General features: G+C 34.1%; 1 protein-coding gene across 3 annotated transcripts in view; it reads left to right on the top strand.

Moving 5' to 3' along the window:
- Positions 1 to 16,729, top strand: part of CDK17 (cyclin dependent kinase 17) — a 109,154-nt gene extending 92,425 nt beyond the window's left edge. For 2 of the 3 annotated variants that reach the window (XM_006741892.3, XM_081819083.1), the window contains exons 9-17: positions 227 to 289; positions 1,296 to 1,419; positions 5,370 to 5,490; positions 7,791 to 7,888; positions 8,557 to 8,662; positions 10,569 to 10,611; positions 11,605 to 11,695; positions 13,701 to 13,778; positions 14,306 to 16,046. In XM_006741892.3, the coding sequence (XP_006741955.1) occupies positions 227 to 289; positions 1,296 to 1,419; positions 5,370 to 5,490; positions 7,791 to 7,888; positions 8,557 to 8,662; positions 10,569 to 10,611; positions 11,605 to 11,695; positions 13,701 to 13,778; positions 14,306 to 14,343 (762 nt within the window). In that variant the 3' untranslated portion in view covers positions 14,344 to 16,046. Of the gene's footprint in view, positions 1 to 226; positions 290 to 1,295; positions 1,420 to 5,369; positions 5,491 to 7,790; positions 7,889 to 8,556; positions 8,663 to 10,568; positions 10,612 to 11,604; positions 11,696 to 13,700; positions 13,779 to 14,305; positions 16,047 to 16,374 lie in introns of those variants that run through there. The other variant, XM_081819084.1, reaches the window with a different exon arrangement.
- The last annotated feature ends 390 nt before the right edge of the window (positions 16,730 to 17,119 follow it).

The following is a 17,119-nucleotide window of genomic DNA, read 5'->3' as shown; positions in this document are numbered from 1 at the left end:
AGTATTTACTTTTGCTATAATGAAACATAGGAAATTGAGTTCACAGCTCTAGGGCACTGCTGTTTAGTTATTGGTATTTAATTAAATTATGTGTTGTGCATTCAATACCTTTTCTCCAAGAAAAAAAAAAAACTTTTAAAAATTATATACTGTTAAAAGTAAATCACCCATGCCTTCTGAGAAGTATGTATCACATATCACATAGTAAAGTACTGTATTTTTTCAGGATAAAGACCTAAAACAGTACATGGATGACTGTGGAAACATCATGAGTATGCACAATGTAAAGGTATGTTTTAGTGTGTCATTTTAAATAGCCCTTATATTTTTCAGACATAAAAAGGAACAGGACTATATAGAAATAGTAATTTTAGAGTTTTCAAAACATATAAATATGTAGTGTGTAGAAACTGCTGCTTAGAATTTCTTCAGGCCTGTTGTTCAGCTTCCTGCCTTGGCTTATTCTTAATGTCCTAATGCTCTATTTTTCACCTACATGTAAGCTGAAGATACATCCTTGAATCCTCTGTACTTGAGGCTCTTTTTCGTCAACTCCAGAGAATTGAAGACCTTCTGTGTTCCACATCCCCTTTTCTACCAAAATGTACAAAAAAGTGTACCATTAGCTTTATAGGAATTGCTTTTTTCAGAGAGTCATTCAGAGCTCTACAGTGCTAATTCCCTTTTCTGAATCATAGCAGATTTCGAAGGCTGAGTAGGAGGTGCAGAAAGTAAAGTACCCAGAGGGTGGGTGATAGAAGCTGGTTTAGGTTATTTTTATAGCACGTAATTTGCCAGAGCTATGGAGCATCATTCTCTTTGACACCTCAGAATTTTTATAAAACCACCAGTTCCAATGCCTTATTTTAACAACACTGTCCCAGATCAGGTTTTTTTTGGCGGGGAGGGGGGTAGATGTTGGTTAGTTGTTTTGCCAGAATATCATAATCAGATTGTAAGCCTTAGTAGGCCTGTGAGCTTATGAGGATATATTTATTTTAAATCATTTTCTGTAACAAATGGACTATTACTATGTAGAGTTTCATTTCACTTTATTTTCAATATTTATTTTCATAGAAATTGTCAGACTAGAAAAATAGGTAGATGCTTCAAATAAAATAATAAATTGTAAAATTCAGAGAACAACTATATCAGGAAAGGCTTTGTACTTAAGGATGCGGGTTTTTTTTTTCTTTAACTCTTCTAGGCCAGTTGCTTTTTGTTTACCGTAACATGCTTACCAAAGGATTGTCTTATTATTTGTAAGACTGATTTCTATTCATTTGTTTCTGTAGCTGTTTTTGTACCAAATTCTACGTGGTTTGGCATATTGCCACAGAAGAAAGGTATTGCACCGAGACTTGAAACCACAGAACCTACTCATTAATGAAAAAGGAGAATTAAAGCTAGCAGATTTTGGTATGGATGTATAAGATATTTATAAATAGTTCCAGGTGGTTACATTTATAAGAACAACTGTGTGATTGCTTTTATGTGAGTTTGGAAATTTTCTCTGTAGCCCATGGAATAAGATATTTGATAAAACTTTGGTGGGTGAGTTATGTTCATGAATGCCAAAAGGCACCAGTTCTCAGGTATGGTCTTTAGACCCCTAAGCGTCCTGAGACCCTTTCAGGGCATCTCCAAAGGTGTATTTTATCAAAATTATACTAAATGTTACTTGCCTTTTTCACTGTGTTAATACCTGCAGTGATAGTCCAGAAGCACTAAGGGGTAAAGCTACTGGTTTGTGCATTAATATAAATTAAGGCAGTGGCACCAAATTGTACTTAGTAGTCATTGTGTTCTTCACCACTATATACACTTGGAGGGAAAAAGTGTCAGTTACATATAAAAAGATATTTGATGAAGTAGTAAAACTAATTCATTTTTATTAAATCTCCACCTTTAAGTACGTGTCCTTTTAGTATTTTATGTAATGAAATGAGAAGTATACATAAAACCCATTTGCTGTACATGGAAATACTGTGGTTATCTCAAGGAACAGTGTTTATGTGAATGCAAACTGAATTAACCCTTTTTTTCAAGAACATCATTTTTACTTAAAAAAATGACTGACGGACAAACTATGGGTACTCAGACTTAGGTATTTTGGCGCACGTTTTCTTGGAAATAAGCGAGCCTATCACTTCAAGGAAAACAACTGAAAGTATTTCTTGCCAATAGGAAGGTTTGAGTTTTCAAGCAAAAATTAAATTTTGGAAATTTGGATCTGCCGCTTTGAGCTCGGTATTTTCCCCATACTTAAAAGACTTTACTGGTGAGATCAATGGTGATATTAACAAATCTGGTTTTTTTTATATGTTTAGAAATCTGTAAGCATTTGAAATATCTGTATAACCTAGGGAATCAATATTTTCCAAATGACTAGTACTTACATGATACTACAGAATCATGCATGGGTAAAAGATCCACTTAAAGTACAAGATAGACCAGTGAATTTTAATGTAACAAGAGTATGAGAAGTTTACTAATATAATTTCAGTTACCACGTAATGTTTAAGAAATTGATGTAGTGTCAAAGAAGAATATGCACAATTTTCAGAAAAGGCTGTTTAAATGCTCTTCCTCTTTCCAACTTCGTATCTGTGTGAGATCTCATTCTCTTCCTATACTTCAAAGCAACATATCACAACAGATTGAATGCAAAAGCAGTTGTGAGAATCTAAGAGTCTTCTTTTAAAATAGACTACAAAAATTTGAATAAGACCATTTGTACTGATTTTTATTTTCCTTTAGAAAAAATCTTTTTCATAAAAATTCATGTTAATATATAATAAATGGTGATTTTAATGAATAAGTTTTAAATTTTTCTCAGTTCTTCTAATATGGCAAATATCAATCAATATAAATAAAAGCTGTTTGGGTCCTCAGTAATTTTAAATTTTGATAAAAGGGGTCCTGAGACTAAAGAGTTTAAATGCCACTACTGAAAGGTGGTTCTTTAATATTCTTGCCACCATGACTTTGTATTTATATGCTTATTAACTAATTAATTAATGCTATTTGTCTCTCTTTAGCTAACCCAATTTTAATGAGATTACATGTTCCTTTTGCTTCTAGGAAGTAAATATTTTTACATTAAAGAAACTTTGTATAGTAGCTTTGTTTTTTGTTTTTTGTTTTTTTTTTAATATTCCACATTTTGAGAGTTTCAGTACTCTAATAGAACGTGGTTTTAAAAAGCCAGTGCAGTTTTTACAATTAGCACTTCATCATTTTTCATAAGTGATATTTACTTTTGGAGTATTGCACTAAATTTGAAAATATAAGTGTTTCAAGTATTGCTTTGTTAATAATTAAAAACTCACTAAGTGGTGAGTTTATTCAGGAAATTCCTATACTTTTACTCATTTAACTTTACTATTTGAAAGTAGGTTAGTATTGTTCCTTCCTTAAAAAAAGGAAATGGGTATAGGTCACATGTGTTTAAACTTACGAGTTATTTGCATATGCTCATGTACATTATACAGTCTGTTGGGCACAGTTTATGTTGTTACTTTCCTTATAATTGTTATTTTCTCTCTCTTTTGGTTTTTGTTGTTGTTGTTGTTTTGTTTTGCTGAGCTGCATTTACTGGTCCTTATTCCTTAATCCTAAAATGAATAGCAGTGATAGAGAAACCCTGCTTGGCTATTAGAAATGAAAAATTTACTTTTTGGGGGAAATGCTGTGAGTGCTTTAAAATTTGCTTCTAACAAAACAAGCCAAGCGTATTTATCTTTTCACAGGCCAACGAGAAATTCTGATTATTCCATGAGATAGTACAATCAGTTTTGTCTCTGCTTTTAGTTATTTTTTATTGGTTGTGTAGTAAATACACTTAAGGACTGCAAGTAAAGGAGTCATATAACTTTGAGTATTTTATTGTAAATTGATCTTGAAAATTCTCTTCTTTTTCCTGTGATTGATGAAATTCAGATCTAGGGAAGTACTAATATAGACAAACATTTTCATTAATAATAGAAAATGGCTTCTATAATTTTACCATATCACAATTAATTTGGTTTAAAAGAGATTATTTCTTTTCATACCAATACTGAAATACTAATTGTGAACCAGGAGTCTGTTTGAACAAGCACCCTATTTCAGAATTCTCTCAGGAGCAGGAGAGTAAGGTACTGAGGAAACTGTAACTTGCAGTTGCTTTGATGCTATGCTTATAGGTTATAGAATAAGCAAACTTGTGGCCCTGTCTTTTGTTCCCACATAACCCACTATTAATATCAGGAAGAGATACTAGAAAGCTGTCCACATCTTGCTAATTACCAAAGTTGGTAGGAAAATAATTTGTTGAACTTATTTTATCAAGTTGGGTTGGTAGAGTAAGACTTGTAATTATAAATAAGCTAGTGTCAACATTGTTCCAGTTATACCGTTTAGCTTTTTGTTTATACTAAACAAAAATAATGTGAGTGCTGCCTAACTATTTAAAGTTCTGGTTTTGAGTGCTTTTATCCAGTTTAATAAAGGATTGAATTATCCTTTTATGACATTTTTCATATTTAATATTTTAATCAAATATATAAAGTTATACATAACAAATCACAGCCTAAAAATGAACTATTCCTTGTTATTTGAAATAAACTACATGTTAGAATAAATTTATATTTCTTCAGGTATCTTTTAGAGTTGCTTCTTCAAGTGATCAGAATTTGGAGGCTTAGAGATAGTAAAAACAACTCTCATGCAGTGGCTAAAGAGATGAAGTTGTAACTCTTGCCTTTATTTCTGGATAACCAGTGAATTCCATTTTAAATTGGCAAAGAAATGGCACAGGGTTTTCATCATTTACATTAATAATAGCCAAGGCAGCATGGTCCATTTTATTTAAAATTATCCTTAAATATGACTTCAAACTTAAAGTACACAATAGCAGTGTAATTTAGTCTAAGAAAACTAAAATTGGTATAGCAAATGAAAGTTGGAATCAGGTTAAAAAAGGTAACAGAAGCCTATAGCTATAAGAAGTAAAACTCTCTGTCTCATTAGCCTATTTGGCATTAATTTAAGTTCCACTTGGAAATAATTTTGGCACCATGATTCATTGAAAGCAAGTATCTTAAGTTTAGATTAACCCAGACACTGTATCAGGTGCATTCACATGCATAAAAATAAACAATAGTCTCTGATTGTGGAATTGTTACTATTTAATTACATAAAGATTTGCTTACCCAAGACCACGCACACTCAAAAAAAATTCATAAAACTGATTTTTTAAACTTCAGGAAACTAGACAGTAGCTGTCTCAGACATAAAAAAAAAACTTGTGACTGAAGTCATGGTGAAGATAAGGGTTGGGAAATCCTTTATAGCCATTTCTTAATTGTTTTCTTTTCCCTATGAAGGGCTAGCCAGAGCCAAGTCAGTTCCCACGAAGACCTACTCCAATGAAGTCGTCACACTGTGGTACCGGCCACCTGATGTGCTTCTCGGTTCTTCAGAGTACTCGACACAGATTGACATGTGGTAAATACATGCAAATGTTATTGCCATTTATAATTTTGAAAGAATGTAGCTGTTCACACAGCACACTGAGAGATATTTGACTTTTAAGGAGATAATACTTTAAAGAGCGACAATAGGGGCGCCTGGGTGGCTCGGTTGTTAAGCATCTGCCTTCAGCTCAGGTCATGATCCCAGGGTCCTGGGATCGAGCCCCACATCGGGCTCTCTGCTCAGCGGGAAACCTGCTTCTCCTTCTCCCACTCCCCCTGCTTGTGTTCCCTCTCTCTGTCAAATAAATAAATAAAATCTTTAAAAAAAAATAAAGAGCAACAATATAAGCAATAATTAAAAGTTTTGACACATGAGTAAGATCACTTAGGTTTACCAGTTCTTTCACTTATAACTATATAATAACCTTATTCAAATTACTGGACTTGCCTCAGTTTCCTCATTTAAAGAAATGAGAATAGTAACAATAACTACTTTAAAAGGCTGTTCTGTGGATAATGTTAATACCAAGTGAGCCTAATACATACAAAGCATTTAGAAGAATGTTTAGTACATCATAGTTTAAAATAAAATTATTCTTATCATCATTTAATATTCATAAAAATCCACTTGGCCTTAGTCTAAGAATAAAAAAATATTGTAGCCATCTTCCTCATATCCCAGTCTGATCATGACATTCGTTTACTCAAATACCTCTGTTGCTTCCCCATTCATTACCTATTGAGTAAGATATAATTCATCAATCTGATACTTAATGATCTCCATAAAACGTCTCTGAACTATCTTTTCCAACTTATATTAGACTGTTCCTCTATATAAATACTCCCTTTTAGCCAAACGGTTACTCACCATATCTCAAAAATAACCTGGGCTTTCCTACCTTTGCACTTGTGTTCATACTAGTCCACGCATCTGGAATGTCTACTATGCGTCTCTGTGCCTAGGAACTTTCAAAACAGAGCTTTTCATAAATCCTTTCTGAATACAACCTAGCATCCAGTGACAAATACCTTCCTCTGAAATGTGGTTGCATTTATTGACTATATAATGCAATGATAAGTCATACGCTTCCTCCTGTTGTCTTGCATTGAACAATTATATATAATTTTGTATAACATTTTTTAAACTTATTTTTTAAATTGTGGTAAAATATACATAATATAAAACTTACCATTTTAACCCATTTTAGTTGTACAGTTCTTTGGCATTAAGTATTCACATTGTTGTGCAACCTTAACGCTCCAGAACTTTTTTCATCTTGCAGAACTGAGACTCCATACCCATTAGACAACTCCCCATTTCCTCCTCCCTCCAGCCACTGGCAGCTACCATTCTACTTTCCATCTCTGTGAATTTGACATTTCTAAGCACCTCATATGGGTAGAATGATCTAGTATTTGTCCTTTTGTGACTGGTTTATTTCACATAGCATAAATGTCTTCAAGTTTCATCCATGTTGTAGAGATATAGTCAGAATTGCATTCATCTTTAAGACTGAATAATCATTGTATATGTATGCTACATTTTGTTTATCCATTTGTTGGTGGACATATGGGTTGTTTCTACCTTTTGGCTATTATGAGTAATGCTGCTATGGCCGTAGGTGACAAATATGTCTTTGAGACTCTACTTTCAGTTCTTTTGGGTATATACTTAGGAGTAGAATTGCTGGATCATATGGTAATTGTATTTTAAATTATTTTGAGGGACAACCATACTGTTTTCCATAGTGGATCCATCATTGTAACTTTTTGTATACCATTTTAATATGTAAAATTTTACATACAGTGGTTAGATTGTGAGCCCTTTAACAGAAGGGACTGTGTCTTAAGGGTATTGACACAGATTCTAGAAGGTAGTATTTATTCACTGAATCCCCATACATTTCTTTTCCTTCTCATACACACTCACCATCTTGCACCTATATGTTCTATCTCTGCTTCCTGCATAAAAGTATCTTGAATCATTTGCTTCTCCCTATCCCTGCCACCCACTAAGATGTAATAGGCATTAAATCACTATTAGCTATTGGTATGTTTTTCTTCAAGGGTCATACAGAGGAGAGCTGGACATTTTAAGGCAGGGCAGAGGAGGGGAGATGGAGGAGTGGATCTAGCAACATGGAAGTAGAGACAAATAGGATACATATTGACAAATTAGCTTAGTTGGAGCTGAAAAAAATCTCTGTAGGAGGTTTTCTAGCTGACTGATATAAAATTCTCCATCTCCAAAGGCAATCTTAAGGAAAAGATAATTGTCCTTCATAATATGTAAATGGATTGCTCATCATTTTTTTATGATATATCTTAAAGGGGTGTTGGTTGCATTTTCTTTGAAATGGCTTCTGGAAGACCTCTGTTTCCAGGATCAACTGTGGAAGATGAATTGCACTTGATTTTCCGACTGCTAGGTAACAAATATTTTCCCAGTAATTTGTTTCCTGCAATTGTGACTAGCTAGATAAGACTATATATTTAAAAATATATATTTAAAAATTTGGTACTGAGACTAAGATAGCTGTTATAAGAATTATAATTAGTTGGGGCACCTGGCTGGCCCTGTCAGTGGAGCATGGTGACTCGTAATCTATGGGTTGTGAGTTCGAGCCCCATGTTGGGTGTAGAGACTACTTAAAAATAAAATCTTTAAAAAAAAAAAACAACAAAAAAACCTGATTACAAAGAAAAGAATTATAATCAGCATAATTATAAAGATAGAGCCTTCTATATAACTTCTCTTTTTCATTTACTGAGTTCTGCCTTTGCATTAAAAATTGTATGCAAGAACAGAGAAGAGAAATATTGTTGAAAATTGACCTTTAGCATATTATTAGGAAATATTTATAGGTTAGGTATCAGTTAGGCATTATGGCATTTTTATGGCATCATTGCATAATCCCAAAAAAAGTCAGTATGTGTTTACTATTTCTTTCATTTTGCTTTCAGTTGAAATAGTAAAATCAGCTACTAAATGTAAATTGTTCTTTAAGACACTTTTAGTTCTCCTTATTTATATGTATTTGTGTATATATAAGTTTTTATATGTTTACAAATAAAAAAAAATTTTTTTTTAATTCAGGAACACCATCTCAGGAAACTTGGCCAGGTGTTTCTTCAAATGATGAGTTCAAGAACTACAACTTTCCAAAATACAAACCACAGCCTCTCATTAACCATGCACCCAGGTATTTTTTTTCTTTTTCTTTAAGTTAAAGGGGGAAAACCCACATGATTCTTTCCAGTCTCTTGAAGCATTAGCTGCAGTAAGGATTCAGGGAAAAATATATAATACACATACAGAGTTCTTAAATATTTTAGGATCTGGTTTGAATCTGAATGAATTTCTTTCTTCCTTTTGTCAGATTAATTTTATAATTCAGAGACCAAGATACGTAAATCATAGAACCGAGCTATAAATAAAATGAATATAGAACATCCATATTAGAATTCTAGAGTTTATGTAGATTGTTCCCTCTCTCAGAAAGAAGACATTGGTTAATGCCGTAATCAGTACCATGAAGACCGTGATAAAATTTTTGTTTTGCTTCCTATGAAATTATTCTGTATTTACTTACAAAAACCTAAGTGTTATAAGTAAAATCTTGACTCTGACCCAAGATGACCCATCAGTATTTGGCCAATGTTAATGACATGATTTGTATTTGAAGAATGTAAACTCTTTCTGACCCCTCATATCCTAAATGTTGTTCATTTCATTAACGTTTCTCAGATCTACCCCCAGATCCATTTAAAACCCCCATTAAAATTTCAGTCAGAACATTTCTACTTATGGAATTATTACATTTTCAGTAAGTAACAAAGAATAACCCCTTTGACTGTGTTTTTCATGTTTCCTTTAAAAAAATAGAGTACACTCAGATACCAAATAAGGTCAATGTCTTTTAATCAAAAGACATTCACATTGCTCACGACGTAACACACTTGGCTCTAGTTCCATTTATTCTCAAGCTAGAGAGAGTAGAAAAAACAGTTCTGGTACCAAAAATATTTTTAAAGTATTTATGTGAATTGATGTTCTTATTGTTACCATAGCAACTGATAACATTCTAAGTAGACTTTCTTAGGCAGAATAATACTATGTGCAGGGCTTTTTGTGTGTATCTCTTCCTTCTAAATAGCATAAATCCTATTTTTGTCATTTATATGTTGCTTACTATTGTAGTGTCCAGTGCAGAAGGTTGAATCTCTTCTTTAAAGCAGGTTCTCCATGACCTTAGCCCCTAGTTTGTTTGTGCCCAAGGAGCTCTGGATATTTGTCAGAATGGCAAACTACAAAGGATTAGTCTGGAGAATGTCTAGGCTACAGCATCCACATACCCACTAAGAGCACTTGGGAAAATATTTCTTTATTCATAATTGTACTTTTTGCCAGTGAAAGGCATGCAAAATAGAACCTGTGATTTCTGATCAAGAGATTGTCCCATTAAAATAGTCCCCAAACCCTCTACTTACTTACTAAATGGATTTCATCACTATAATTATCATCTTTATTGATTACCTCATTGATTTTGTAGCCCTAATTTTTAATTAAGTTTTATGATGTCATTGTGGCATACTTACATTGAACTTTATAGGTTCTAGTACCCAGTTCTCCATAGACTACCCTGTAAAAACATGTTGAATGAGTCATCTGTGTTTATTGTGAACCACAGTGATACATTCGGAGTTACTTGTCTTTATTTTCACCTATACAGTAAGAAAATGGTGCTTTTGTATCTTGCCTGTAGTGGAACAGTATGAAAATGATACACGTAACTTCAGCTTTTGTGATAATAAGGGTTACTTTGAGACAGAATGGTGATTTTAAAAAATTCTTTAATTACCTAATTTGTTCTTCATTATTGAAAATTTGAGTCAAAGCCCAGTTTTTTTATAGTTTCTTCTTAAACAAGTAGCAAGGTAAGTTTTTACGGATAAAACAGATTTGAGTCTATTTGAAAGCAACAGGAGTGGCTATTTTAGAGCATTTGAAGTTAGCAGGTTAAAACATTAGGGAAATAGTTTTATTTGAAAAGTTGCTGTCAGCTAAGATAAAAGAATAAATTACGACTTGTTTTTTGTTGTTTTTAGGTTAGACTCTGAGGGAATTGAGTTAATAACAAAGTTTCTTCAGGTAAGTTACATCTTACTTTGTAATCACTAAGCCTCAATTTCTCTGCATCTGTAGAATGGGATCAATAATAACATGCTTAAGTATTTGTCATGACAGTTAAATAAGATTATTGTAGTATCTGGCATGCTTAAGGCATATGCGTAAGTAAAAAAATAATGATGGTTTCTCTTAATATGTATGGGTCTCTCATTGTGACTTAGAACTCTGAGGTCGTCACCTTCTGGCATTGATCAACTATGTCAGGGCCCTGTTCTCTGCAATTCATATTCTCTTATGTTCTTTTTCTTTTCTTTATACTTACAGCCTTAGAGGCTGCTGCACCTACAAATACCATTTATATCTTCTATTCAGAGCAGTAAGAAGAGAGGATAAGGGTGTCAGCCATAATCACCCACTTGAATCTGGAAAGCAAAGGCTTTTCCAGAAACCCCTGCAAAGCTTCATCCTAAGTCTCATTGGCCAGAACATTAATTTAAGTAAGAGAGGCTGGGAATTGGGGAGCAAGATTATCATAGTTAGCCTAAACTTAAAACAGTTATGATTCATGATTGATCCGCTGGATTTGGAAGCATGGGCCCCTTAAACAAATCTAGATTATCTCAAGGAAAAAAGGGAAATGGGTATCCAATAGGTAATTTAATAATATCTGTCATAAAAGTATTGGATATATTTCCAGTGATCCTTTGGTGTTGATGAGGAAAAGGAGCGCCAAAGGTCAGATATTTAAATTTTTTTTATCACTTCAGAAAATACAGGGAATCTAAATTTTTAGAATATCCAACTTCATCTTGGAAATTTGGAACTGAGATATAGTCATTACTATATAATCTCAGTAGTAACTCACATTTGAGTATATCTGGTGTACTCCAAATTGGGTCTTAAAAAGCAGTCATTGTATTATAAATAAGATAAAAGTAGCTCTAAATGCTAATCTGCCTCCCCTCATAATGTTTAGAGAAAAAGTTAATGAAGCAGTTCTTTGCTTTTTCACAGTACGAATCTAAGAAAAGGGTTTCAGCAGAAGAGGCCATGAAACATGTATACTTTCGAAGTTTGGGACCAAGAATACATACTTTACCTGAAAGTAAGAGAAATTCTAAAGTCCTCCTTACCCCGCCCCCCACCATTTTCATTTGTCCAGTATTGGAGACTGGGGTGAATTAGGGGTTTAGGAAGAGATTGTTGTTGGTTTGTTTTTGTTTTTTTTTTAGATTTTATTTATTTATTTGACAGAGAGAGACACAGCAAGAGAGGGAACACACGCAGGGGGAGTGGGAGAGGGAGAAGCAGGCTCTCCACGAAGCAGGGAGCCCGACGTGGGGTCGATCCCAGGACCCCGGGATTATGACCTGAGCCGAAGGCAGATGCCTCACGACTGAGCCACCCAGGCGCCCCGTTGTTGGTTTTTAAGCATAAAATTTTAGTCTTTTTGTAACCAGATCAGAATTCCTTGAAGGGAAGTGTGTCTGATTTGCATATGTTTTAATTTGTTTCTTTTTTTTTTTTTTAAGACTTACTTATTTTAGAGAAAGTGAGTGAGTGAGAACGTGCCCCTGCGAGTAGGGGGAGGGGCAGAGGGAGAGAATCTTCGAGCAGACTTCCTGCTGAGCTTGGAGCCCAGTGTGGGGCTCGAGTGGGGCTTGACCCCACAACCCATGAGAACTTGACCCGAGCTGAAACCAAGAGTCAGACGCCCAACTGACTGAGCCACCCACGCACCCCCTTAATTTGTTTCTTTTTAACACTGAACACATTGCCACTGCTCTGTAAGAAATCAATAGTACTTAGGCATGGGTTATTAATCTTATTAGACTTAAATTGGAAAATGCCATCTGATGATAGACATTGTCATTAGGCCCATTCTGGATTGCTTTGATTCAGAGTTTCTAAAAATGGATTTCAGGCAAAGAGTAGTGAAGCACATCCAAAACATAAAATTGTTTTCTTGTGAAAGTAGATTTCCTTTTCAAGGTACAAAGATGATTTTTCTTTGCTACGGTCGCTGACTTTACTATCTTCATGAAAGTGGTGAGTGTATTGTCAGTCACTAAAAGAGCTGATTTCTCATGCCTGACTTAACTGCTTCATTTTACTCATAACCTCCTTTTAAAAGATTACCCCAACATTTTACTTTAAAACTGAGTAAGGTGAATGGGGAATTAGAATATTTAGGAACTGAGATTCCAAAAGCTTTCATTAATTTCCCATTCTCATTTACCACTAAAGAATATTGATTCATTGAGGTTTGCTAATTGGAATCAAGAATCCTTAAGACTTTTCACTTAGAACTTACCTGGATATTTTTTAATGAAAGACTACCTCTCTGGCAGAGATGGAAATGAGAAAGATGAATTACAAGTGTTTTTTTTTAGATGATATTTACAGGGGCACCTGGGTGGCTCAGTCGGTTAAGCGTCTGCCTTAGGCTCAGGTCACGATCCCAGGGTTCTGGGATCAAGCCCCACATCAGACTCCCTGCTCAACGGGGAAGCCTGCTTCTCCCTCTCCCTCTGCCATCCACTTCCCCGGCTTGTACTCTCTTTCTGTCAAATAAATAAATAAAATCTTTAAAAAAAAAAAAAATGATATTTACATTTCATTATTAACACCCAAGTTTCATAGTTTGAGGTAGGCATTTATGGTTGTGTACAAACCTATTGTTTTTTTTCTGAAAATCTGCAGTTATTTTGAGGCCCCGATACCTTCTGCCATTATAAGGAGACATAAAGGACAGAGAGAATAAAAGTCAAGAAATACCTTTTGATTAGGTCTCCCAACCCCAGTAAGTCCTAGAAAGAGACAGTGTATATTCTCTATGTGTACATATTCTAGGAGAAACATATTGGAAGCACTATTCAAAGCAGAGTTGTAGGGGAAAGTTTCTGAGGGGGGATTATTTTGTTTGGTTTCCTTCTCAAAACACTGGGACAAAGGGGAAAATAGTTCAGTAGGGCTGTAACCTTGTAAATGTAGCATAAATGTTTCGTGTTGAATCAATATACATTTTTAAACATTCTGTCTGTAGTTGGGTTATATTTGTTTTAATAATGTTAGACCTTCACCTGATAGTTTTTGTCTATGCATTTTAGGTGTATCAATATTCAGTTTGAAAGAGATTCAGTTGCAAAAGGACCCGGGTTTTCGAAACTCTTCTTATCCAGAGACAGGTGTGTTTGTCATAAACCATTTCACGTGTCGATCATGAAATTTTGCGTGGAACCACGTTTTTGGTTTATAACTTGATCAGTAAAATTATTGATGTAAAAACCAATGTACAGTGCATTCCACAACTGTTATGTTTAGCATTGCACGTACTCACTTTTCTGTATGATGTGGGCAGCTCAGTAATTCTTCAGAGAGAAATCTGACTCAGTCAAGTCAGGGATCCTGAAAGCTGCAGATGGCACAAAGACCTTTTACAAGTGGCCTGGCTTGATCACTGCACACGCCATCCCTGGTACCTGAGGCAGAAGACACACCTTGTGCTTCCCTAGTCTTCAGGTTCATCACTTCGAAGCATAGAAGCTATAGACTGACCCCATCAACAAAAGGGTCTTTAAGACAGTGCTGATCACTCTTATCATGGAACATTAGTTTTTGCTGGTGGGAACATTAGCTTCCTAGAGTCACCAAATACTGTATGTGGGATAAAACTGAACCTTGAACTGCCTCATAAAATGACTTTATATTTTAGGACATGGGAAGAACAGAAGACAGAGCATGCTCTTTTAAGTCTGATAAAATGGTTTCAAGCCCAGCCCCCAGCCTTTCTTATCAATCAAGGACTCAGATCTGAAGGCAATTATTTCTTTTGGTGGACTTGGAATCTCCGTTTGTCTACACTGTCCTCTTCACAGTGGAGTCTTTTTATTTCAGACCTACAGATTGTTTTTATATTTGTTGTCACAGTGTGACAATTTTTTTGTACAGTTGGTTTTAAGGTCTTCTCTGCCATTAGAGCCAGTAGGTTACAGCTGTTGATGTAACTGTAGCTGCAATTTTTGTGCAGGACTGAGAAACACAGTGCATTATTTATTGCGGAATCATTGCTGCTAAATAACTACTGTCTGTTTATTTAACACAACAGTTAAATGCCTGAAGAAGTTGCAGTGGCTTTATTAGATGTGAATGCATCTGTTTCTCCTCACGAATTGTTTTACTGCTGCATTTCTTGTTTGTTTTAAAAATTAAACTGCAGTGTTTCCTGGAATGTAAATTTAGCTTTGCTTAACAGTAAAATAAGTGAGCCATCTTGAACACTCTTAAGTTCATGCTATATAATTTTTTATTGAACATCCGCAAGTAGAGTAGCTAAGAAATTGATGAGCACATATGTTTAGGAAAGCATGTGATGCAGAAGTTGATTCAAGCAAGTGAACACCTGATATAGGGATCTCACATTAGATACCAGTAAATTAAAGCACCAAAATTATTTATTTTTACCTTTCCTCATTTTAGAAATATTTACTGCATATTATTGGATATGTGTATACTAATACACTTACCTATTTTACATTGTGCTTTAATTTAGTTAAAACTAAACCATACAAGTCCAGTGAAATATGTGAGGTCTTGTTTTTGTCTTAAATACGATTCTTTTATTAGAAGGGATAATACTTCTTTGGGGAGCCATTTATTTCATTTGGGGAGCTGCGTGTGTATATGTATGTTTTAATAACATTCACTTGGAATCAGCTAAAAGCTGTAATATGTCTTTGAAATGAGCCATGATAAATACAAATGAGAGAAACAAGAACTTAGAGGATTGTTTTAAAGCATTGTAGGTATTAATGTGTTTATCACAGATAGTAAATATTACAGTTTCAATTATGCATCTCTTTGAACATCATAAACACACCTTGGTGTTGGTAAGTGTTTTAAGCATTTGTGTTAACTTTTAGGGACTATTCATTTAGTGCATCTTACAAACTACAAATCTTAATTGGTATATTTTGAAATGGTCATGTAAATTTTTGGCTTATATATCATGAAAATAATCATAACTTAATTTTTTTTTCCTGATATTCACTGTAAAACATTCAGGGGTCCTACCATTTCTGTTCAGGAAATCTTGTAGTTTATTGTTATTTAACAGTATTAAGTGAATTTTTGTATATTTCATTTTAACTTTATTTGTGAATAGTGATTGTGGCATGTTTGGGTGTTATTTTAATATTTCATGATACAGAAATTTTAATTTTTAAAAAAAATTTTCTGGAAGAAACAGATTCATGTGTAATGGTGAACATTGGACCACTACTGCTTTTCACATTTGTAAATTGGTTTTATGTTAAATCCTGTAGCCTAACAAACTGCTGTTATTTCTAACTGACAGACCTGTATTAATATTGTACTTTGAAGGTTATAAATATTATGTGGAAATTCCTCCGTTTTGTTTTGAAATTTATAATAACAAGATCTTCATGTTGTTAAAATGTGGTTTTGTTGAGTCATAGTTCTTTCTGGGGGAAGGAGGCTGTGCAGAATGGTATCATTTTCCTTTATGGGTTTCATTTTTAAGATCATGAAGTCTCACTGTGCCAGTAATGATACTTAATTTATATTTGTGCTGGCCATTCATTTAATAATCTCTACTGTAATTTTATAGGATAGTACTCAATTATAAAGCTGTCAGATTTTTCATTTCATAGGTTATATAAATGATGTTTTGCAAATTTCTTATAGTTATCTATAAGTTTGATATTCTTGCATATAAAAGGTGAAGAAATATATCCAGTAGTTATATAAAATTCTTCTTCCTAGGAAGTTCTAGGAATGTTTCTTCATTGTATTAAGGAATTTGATACTTTTTTTGATACTTGAGCACCACCATTCAGATCCTGAAAACTTTGCAATGAAGAGAATTGAAACTCAGAAATTTTGAACCTTGAACACTTACGATTCATCTTATACTGACATGGTTTTAAAGGTAAGAGAGGATGCCTTTTTTGTTTTCCTTCCAAGTGATGTTGTTAACACACATTGAATATGTTGCTTTAGGTGTATAGAAGTGGCTCCATCCTGTCTGATGCTTTATTGCATTTGAAAGACTACTTGTTAACATGTTTCATAATCTATCTTTTGGATCCAGGACAATTCATGAAGTTGTTTTTTTGTATGCTTCTGTTTTTACTGTTGTTTTTTTTTTTTTAATTTGCCATTTTTATCCATTGTAAGTACACAATATAGTGGCATTAGAATGTTGTACAGCAATTACCACTGTCTTTTTCCAAAGATTTTCATCTCCAAACAAACGCTATACCCATTAAGAAATCCTCATTTCCCCCTCCCCACAGCCTCTGGTAACCTCTAATGTGTAGGCATAACTCATTTTACTGTGCTGCACTTCACTGTGCTTTGCAGATATGCATTTTTTAATAAATTGAAGGTTTGTGGCAACCCTGCCAGCGCCATTTTTCCAACTGCATTTGTTCACTTTGTGTCTCTGTGTCACATTTTGGTAATTCTCACAGTATTTCAAATTCTATTATTACTGTATTTGTTGTGG

The sequence above is a fragment of the Leptonychotes weddellii genome, chromosome 5, assembly GCF_054177405.1.
Source record: "Leptonychotes weddellii isolate Sample4059 chromosome 5, ASM5417740v2, whole genome shotgun sequence".
NCBI classification, from domain to species: Eukaryota; Metazoa; Chordata; class Mammalia; order Carnivora; family Phocidae; genus Leptonychotes; species Leptonychotes weddellii.
This window is presented reverse-complemented; position numbering and strand designations above follow the sequence as displayed.